The following is an 8,678-nucleotide window of genomic DNA, read 5'->3' as shown; positions in this document are numbered from 1 at the left end:
AAACAAAACAAAATAAAATTCACGACGTTTCGGAGGCAACACAAGTCTCCGTCATCAGGTGGGACCGTCACAGCCGAATTAGCTGCATCAAGTGAAGCAATGATTCAAGATGTAATCCCTTATAAGCAAGTTGAAGGGAGGTGGAGAGGGGGGGGAGAGCTTATCAGGCTGTGGTAGCCAATGAATGGAAACGTATCGGGAGGGAGGAGGAGCGGTGATCAAAGACTGCACGCAGTGCTCAACACAATGAATGGAGACGTGTCGGGACGGAGGGCGAGCGGCGATCAAAGACTGCACGCAGTGCTCAACACAATGAATGGAGACGCGCCGGGACGGAGGGCGAGCGGTGATCAAAGACATCACGTAGTGCTCAACACAATGAATGGAAACGTGGCGAGCGGTGATCAAAGAACAATGAAGAGATTACTGTTAAACACTGTGGATGTTAACACTCGGTGAAGTAAATTAAAATAGTGCCTGTCAGATAAGATGGTCCAAAAAGTGTAATTAAGTCTTTTTTGCGTGGTTAATAACATCTTTCCAGTGATTACTGAGTTTGTACCCATCATCATGGTTGAAATTATGTCTGTGTTTGTATATTTGTATGGCTTCGTGTACAAACCTTTGATGGTAGCCCGGAGGTTTGCAGAGAACCTTGGTCTCGGAAAAGACAATTTCATGAGAGCCCGCCGAGTTGTAGCAATGATCGGCAACGGCCGAAGAATCAGTTCTGCCGTGTTTCAGATCTGACTTGTGCTCGCGGACACGATCAGCAACATGACGTTTTGTTTCTCCAATGTAGCAATCACCACAAATGCAACTCAATTTGTAGACTCCAGGATACTGTAAGTCAGGAACGACATCCTTCACAGATGGAATCAGATCACGGATTTTATGCACTGTACTGAATCGGACTTGGATCTTATGTTTGTTTAGAATTTTGGAGATCCAAGTCCGATTCAGTACAGTGCATAAAATCCGTGATCTGATTCCATCTGTGAAGGATGTCGTTCCTGACTTACAGTATCCTGGAGTCTACAAATTGAGTTGCATTTGTGGTGATTGCTACATTGGAGAAACAAAACGTCATGTTGCTGATCGTGTCCGCGAGCACAAGTCAGATCTGAAACACGGCAGAACTGATTCTTCGGCCGTTGCCGATCATTGCTACAACTCGGCGGGCTCTCATGAAATTGTCTTTTCCGAGACCAAGGTTCTCTGCAAACCTCCGGGCTACCATCAAAGGTTTGTACACGAAGCCATACAAATATACAAACACAGACATAATTTCAACCGTGATGATGGGTACAAACTCAGTAATCACTGGAAAGATGTTATTAACCACGCAAAAAAGACTTAATTACACTTTTTGGACCATCTTATCTGACAGGCACTATTTTAATTTACTTCACCGAGTGTTAACATCCACAGTGTTTAACAGTAATCTCTTCATTGTTCTTTGATCACCGCTCGCCACGTTTCCATTCATTGTGTTGAGCACTACGTGATGTCTTTGATCACCGCTCGCCCTCCGTCCCGGCGCGTCTCCATTCATTGTGTTGAGCACTGCGTGCAGTCTTTGATCGCCGCTCGCCCTCCGTCCCGACACGTCTCCATTCATTGTGTTGAGCACTGCGTGCAGTCTTTGATCACCGCTCCTCCTCCCTCCCGATACGTTTCCATTCATTGGCTACCACAGCCTGATAAGCTCTCCCCCCCCCTCTCCACCTCCCTTCAACTTGCTTATAAGGGATTACATCTTGAATCATTGCTTCACTTGATGCAGCTAATTCGGCTGTGACGGTCCCACCTGATGACAGAGACTTGTGTTGCCTCCGAAACGTCGTGAATTTTATTTTGTTTTGTTTTATTTTACTTTCATTAATTTTAATGTTTTTACCTACGTGACTTTACCGAAAAAACCTGAGAATATGAATCATTGCAGTCACGAAAGCTTCAAATCTAGATAGACCGACAGTAATGGTTAAACTGGCTTGCTAATAAGACCCAAAATGAGGAACCTATCACAACTTTGTTAAGACAAATACTGCATCATCACATGCAAACCCCTCAGGGTGTAACGGTACCCACAAGACCACACCGCCAGTTGATGCTATCCTGCTGAGTACAGGCCAAGGCCATGATGGTGGTAGTGGTGAAGATCGGCCTCAACCACGTATTCATGTCAAATAGCGCTTGTCCCGGAGTCGTCCCCAGTACCGTGGTGCACCGTCGATGATTGTGCGCGCAGGGCTCTGGTGCGATCTGTATGTGTGTGTGTGTACATTGAACTTCTTTCGTACATAGCCAGCCGTGCTAATCGGAGGTGCCGGGGGAAGGACGACAAACTAAACACCGGCTGAGGTGTCCGACTAAGCAATGTGTCTGAAGATCCAAAGTCTCCTGGCTCTGTCCGTGTTGGAACACCGATGGGCGTACTGCGTGTGCGAAGGTGGAACCTCCACGCTGGTGACGTCCGTCGCTCGCTGATATCCATCTGCCGGCTCAGCGACACAGTAGTAGTAGTAGGGGAAGGATGTACACGCTGCAGAGGTGGATATTTGTTGCTGTTGGAATGCTGGAGCACCAGAGATATCTGTTGAGCTGTCTAGAAGGCCAACATGCCAAAAGACTAATCATGTTATTTGGAGGTGTAGAATGAAGGGCTAGCGCACTGCTCTATGAATCTTCCCAACAAAGTTCGATTCCATGGTTGACATCAGTCGTTATTATCTGAACCAATCCGTAGCCTTGACCCATTGACCGTGGAGAAGTGCGGCGAAACGACCACGCATAACAACAGAATGGGAAGGCCGTCCTCCAGAAACGGATTAACAAAGGGCTGTGCACCCACATACACAAGGTGCTTCCCATTAATAGTCATTAGGCGTTATCACAGAAAATCTGGGCTGAACGAGCACACTTTAACTTTGCTCAGTTACCTAAGTTGCTGTTTTGATATTTAGCAATCAAATCATTGACTTTTAAATATTTTGCGACCGGCTTGTCCGTGCCTTCACCCGTGCCTTCATCCGTCACCATCACGTGCACAATGGACGCGTCAGATGCAGACATCGTTGCCTTCACTTGAACCTGCAGCACTCTGCTCCTCACGGTCAAACAATTGGAGCCCGCATACGACCACGCGAACCTTCCATCTTCCCTCACCTCTTCCCTGCTCATTTCTTTTAGCTTCCGCAGGTCGATGTCACAAACGCCAGGGTTGTTCTCGATGGAGAGAGAGAACAATTTGCGCTTGTACAAGTACGGGTTTTTGAAGAGCAGCACAAAGTATTCATCGGTCCCCTGGAAGTGAAGGCCCAGGATGCCATGGCAGCCTTTGATGTTCGCCGTCATCTTTCGGAATCCGTACAGCGCATGCTTCTTTGGCTTTATGGATTCGTCAGATTTAAACTGGCAGAATCCTGTCTTCATGAAGAACCTGAGCAAAGTCGGAAGAGGCGAGATGATTAGGAACGGCAAGGAATAGATTTAAACGTCCACTTTTAATCATTGTGGCAATATTTGGATTACCAAATCTCACCCACCATAAAAAATAAAGTGTACTTTAAACAACAGTAAAAAAAACACCGAGGGATGAAAATAAAACAATGAACCTGAAAAAAGACTAAAAACCACAAAGTATAAATACGAAATATGACCAGCCCCTGGAGTTGCACTACCTAGGATGCCACCACAATGAACCCCAAATAACGCAACCCAGATCGAGGTACGGGCATACCACTTACAGCGTTGTCTCTCACAGCGCTCTTTCCTGGCGGTGCTCCTTTTGTCCTGGAGGAAAAATTTCCGTGCGGTTCAAAATCCCTACGCGAGAACAGCAGTGCGCGACGCTGCCCAGTTTCTCTTGAGCCCAAGGCGTGCCCTACCAATGAGAGTGGCGAATGCTCAGTGGCGCCGAGCCAATCGGTGCCCGCCTCCGCCCGCCCACCTTGAACGCTTCCGGCGTAACGTGTTTGATTATTTTTTTATTAGATTATTTAATCGCTTTATCATGTGTCCAGTATCATAGTTAAGCTTTTACCTATACACCCAAATGAAGCCTTCATATATATGTAGGACTCTTACTGACGCGACAACTTCTTTGTCTTTCTCGTTCCTTTTATTTCGCATATAGTTCACATCTCCGACAGCATCGCTCAATGTTCCTCCATACTCTTCAATGCACAATTCTCCATCAGCCCCACTCGATGTCCCTCCGTTCGCTCGCTCTGCTGCTTCACTCGCTCTCTCTCCACCAAGGTCCGTTACTCCGCTGCTTCGCTACGCTGTACTCGCTCCGTCCTTGCTACTCTGTCCGTACTCTCTATATCCACTGCTACCGTATACTGTATTCTCTTTGTCCACTGCTACCTTATACTATACACTCTTATCCTCTGCTACCTTATACTATACGCTCTTATCCACTGCTACCTTATACTATACACTCTTATCCACTGCTACCTTATACTATACTCTCTGTTGCTCCGTCTCTGTCCCAGGCACCATCTCCAGCTCCGACTCCAACCCTCACAAAATGACCCCCGTCTCTCCGCTACGCTCTCCCTTTATCCCCGAACCAATTAGTCCCAATTAGTTATGTCATCCCCCGCTCCTCCCTTCGCCCCCATGGCCCCCAGCCTCACGTGATGTCACGTGATGTTGTTTTCCGTAGACACATACCCTCTTGACCAATCACCGGCCTGCGTCCTCAGTTACCCCTAACACCTGTGGCGTCTCTTATTGACCTCACCCCTTAATTGGCGCAACAACAACTGTATGTCCTCAGTTGCCCCCCACTGTCCGTTGCACGCTCGCATCGCAACCAAACGCGTGGCGCGTGGCATCTCAGGTCCTACATATATAGCTCATAGGTTTAAACAAAAAAATAACCCTGTCGGTAACACATCTCCATTGGAACCGTGTTATAGTGACCTCTTACAGCGCTGTTTCCTACAGTGCTGTCGGTAGCGCATCTCCATTGGAACGTTGTTATAGTGACCTCCTATAGCGCAGTTTACCAAGAACGCATCCTGAGCACTATAAGAGCTTGTAAACATAAAAGGGTACTACAGTACAAAAAAGAAAATACTTTTTCGTCTGCTGTAAAGCAAGAGGGCAAGTACTGTTGTATATATAGGCCTTTTTCCAAAAAAATATATTAAGAATAATTCTGCCAATTTTTTTTTATAATAAACACCCTCACCCCTCACCCACTGCCCTCACAAGCCATACAAGGCAGCTGGAGATAAGCCAGAAATTATAATAAAACCCTGGTGCAGTTCTAAACTTAGCAACAAGAACAAATCGACATTATAGACTGCAGTCTACATTAGTGGCTTTTATTATTACTTACCTTATTTTACTCTTATTCACCATATATATTATGGTAGGTTTTAACCCTTTTAACTGGTACAAAACTGACACCTTTATTCAAGGCATCATGTTTGCAATGACCACAACACAAGTAGTCAATAAAGCAAACAAAAAGAAGCAACTCTGATAAGGAAAATAATATGCACTGTCCTTGAAGTTGATTGGCCCACACCCGAGACGGCTTTCTTTAGAGCCTAGTCCCCATTGGTGTAGGGCCAGATGACACCAGAAGGCGTACAACTCAAAAACAGTGCAATATCAGAGTATTGAGAGTTCGGGGTAAACATTTACACTATGAGGTCTCTTTTACCAGTGGCAAAATATAATGGTAGGTTTTAACCCTTTTAACTGGTACAAAACTGACACCTTTATTCAAGGCATCATGTTTGTTTGCTTTATTGACTACTTGTGTTGTGGTCATTGCAAACATGATGCCTTGAATAAAGGTGTCAGTTTTGTACCAGTTAAAAGGGTTAAAACCTACCATTATATTTTGCCACTGGTAAAAGAGACCTCATAGTGTAAACCATATATATTGTTTGTTATTGTATCTTTCTAGCTACGTGACTTTACCGAAAGAACCAGAGTATGGATTCCTGCAGTCACGAAAGCTTCAAATCTAGATAGACCAAATAATACTTGGGAAGTATTAGACCGAGGGTCATCCAGAAGAGATACAAGGCGAAATAGGTCAATCACACATGCCCAAGATAAAATGTATCCCATAGAGCCTCCCAACCGCCTTTGTCTTCCAGAAGCACGTGGTAGCAAATCATAAATGCAGGGAGGGCGCCTCCACTTGAGATATCAAACACCATGAAAAGTCCAAACCATGACGGACATACTGTAAACACTGCTCTAAACATACCTTGAGTCACTTACAGAGTCAACACCGCAAAAAGGGATACATACTAAGATAAGGGGTGGAAAATTATGTTTTTTTCTCTCTCAACATGAAGCCCATAAGAGTGAACGGGAAACATGGAACAGGGGTTCACACTTCAAGAGACGGCGCCCCTCTGAGATAGACAAAATGTAACACCCCCACCGTGAAGGAAGAGGGGGGAGAACGCAACACACCAGAGTGTTGCCACATTGCACATGTTGTGGCTTTGCTCTCCAACACACCGGTTAGTGCTGTACTAGTAACGAACTGGCATGTTCTGTTGACGTGACAAACCCCTTACTGATTGGCTGTGTCGGGTGGTGGTGGGTTTAACGACACATTTTATATTTACGCGAATGTGGATGGAGTTTGCATCCACATACATGGAATTTTCTCAGGCTCCTCTGTTTTTTTTCCTCCTCCACATTTAGAAAGAAACGCGTTTAGAGCATTTGGCTGCTGCTATAAATTTCCGCGCGATGATGACGACGATCATGATAATAATGATAATCCACTTCGTTCAGCTATTAATTGTGAGACCCAGGTCGCTTCTGAAAAAAACGACATTGCTCCAGTGGTCATCGCCTGATGAAATAAATAAGTTGTTTAATTTACGATCTCGCAAAGCTGTAATCTATATTCAGCACACGGTCGCGTCTGATTCATTCGCTTCATCTCAGCAGTGGACGTCTCACGGGGCATCTTCCTTGGGTCCCCACTCCACCCTGAGTCTCGACCAATGACCATAATCCCTCGAGCGACGTATTCAAGCCCACCTGCTTGACTTACCCGTCTAGTTTTTCTATATGAAAAAGCTGTTTTGAAATTCCGAAGCCAATGGCGGAACACAGAGCACCTACCGCGCGTGCAGTTTGCGCAATGTCTGCTGTGTGCGTGTATGAGCTCCCACTCACCGCGGCTCGGAGAGCGTGTATCTGGAGGCGTTGGTCACTTTGACAACGACCTTGCGCTCCGTCTCGAGCGCACGGAGCATCTCCTTCTCGGGAGACGACTCCTCCATCGCTGTCAGAAAAGGTTTCCACCCACGCGGCCCGCCGCCCCTGCACGATCCTTCCGACCCCGTCGCCTTTGCGTGTACACGGGAGGGAGCTGAAGGCGGTCTGCTTCGAGCGACGGCTCATGACCGGGTTTTGCGTGTCACGGCGGGGTGATGTCATCTTCCTCGTCCGGTGTGCAGGAGGTCGTGGGTTCGATCCCGACCCTGACGATGCCTGCTGCTGGAAATTTTGTAGTTTGTGTGTGTCTCTCTCTCATCATCATCACGGTGGCTAGGAGATGTTGACTACCTCGCCTGGTATGCATAAGGTTGGAAATTCGATCCCGACCCTGACGATGCCTGCTGCTGTATATTTGGAGTCTGCGTCTCTCTCTCATCATCATCATCACGGTGGCTAGGCTATGTTAACTACTTCGCCTGGTGTGCAGGAGGTCGTGGGTTCGATCCCGACCCTGACGATGCATGCTGCTGTAGATTTGGAGCTTGCGTGTGGATTTCTTTTCGCCGGGTCCTCCGGTTTTCCCCTCCACATTTAGAAATGCGAGTTTGGATTATTTTTATTATTTTACTGCTATCATTGTCCACGTGATGATTGATGATGAGCCACTTTGTTGAGCTGCTATCATTTGTGGCCAGGTCGCTCCTGAAAGAGAAGCTGATAGCTCGGTGGGCTTGAACCTCGTAAGATATCAGTAGTTTCGATTGACTTGTATACTTTTTTTGAGTGATTTTTTTTTTACCTTTCTTATGCTTTGCACTCCTATCGTGTTTTTGTATTGTGTTTGTTGTTGTAACGTTCTGGCCCGTGCCTCTACTGGACATCTGTAAAAAAAATTGCTTCATAGCTCAACGGATTCCTCCAGTATAAATACAATATTCAAATTCAGTTTGTATTCATATGTATTTCATTCCTTGCATGGTGCAACTCCCCTTTGTTTGTCGGCCTTACCTGGAAAAATACATTTAATTTCAATGTTGTGTTAGAAACTAAACTATTGTTATTTTACGAGGTAAGGCTGAGATGCTATGTATCTATTTTTTTCAGAAGCGACCCTGGTTATCACAAGCGATAGCTCAACAAAATGGCGGCTTACCACCATCATCATCACTTGAACATTCATAGCAGCAGCCAAATACTCTAAACACCATGCTTAGTCCTAGATACTCTAAACACCACGCTTAGTCCAAGATATTCTAAACACCACGCTTAGTCCAAGATATTCTAAACACTACGCTTAGTCCTAGATACTCTAAACACAGTTATATATTTACGCGATCTACCCCAAAAAAACCCGCATTATGGATAGACTACACTATACACTACATTATACACTAAACTATACACTACATTATACACTACTAGTGGGAAGTACCCGGCGTTGCCCGGGCGAAAAAGAC

At 45.8% G+C, this 8,678-nt stretch overlaps 1 protein-coding gene across 1 annotated transcript; it reads right to left on the bottom strand.

The window, feature by feature from the left end:
- Positions 1 to 1,839: 1,839 nt before the first annotated feature.
- On the bottom strand, positions 1,840 to 7,382 carry LOC144735503 (uncharacterized). The gene is made up of 2 exons (XM_078617899.1): positions 7,177 to 7,382; positions 1,840 to 3,442 (listed from the first exon to the last, which is right to left on the bottom strand). The coding sequence occupies exons 1-2, from the start codon at positions 7,281 to 7,283 to the stop codon at positions 2,935 to 2,937; spliced, it is 615 nt and encodes a 204-aa protein (XP_078474025.1). The 5' UTR covers positions 7,284 to 7,382; the 3' UTR covers positions 1,840 to 2,934.
- Between the last annotated feature and the right edge of the window lie 1,296 nt (positions 7,383 to 8,678).

The sequence above is a fragment of the Lampetra planeri genome, chromosome 55 (assembly GCF_965212315.1).
Source record: "Lampetra planeri chromosome 55, kcLamPlan1.2.h2, whole genome shotgun sequence".
In the NCBI taxonomy this organism is placed as follows: domain Eukaryota; kingdom Metazoa; phylum Chordata; class Hyperoartia; order Petromyzontiformes; family Petromyzontidae; genus Lampetra; species Lampetra planeri.
Note: the sequence above shows the minus strand (reverse complement) of the source record. Positions and strands in the feature narration are given on the sequence as shown.

Excerpts from the sequence above, each read along its gene's own strand:
- LOC144735503 (XM_078617899.1), bottom strand. The coding sequence starts at position 7,283 with ATGGAGGAGTCGTCTCCCGAGAAGGAGATGCTCCGTGCGCTCGAGACG. Across the intron at positions 3,443-7,176 it reads TACACGCTCTCCGAGCCGCG|GTTCTTCATGAAGACAGGAT; the intron begins GTGAGTGGGAGC and ends GACTTTGCTCAG.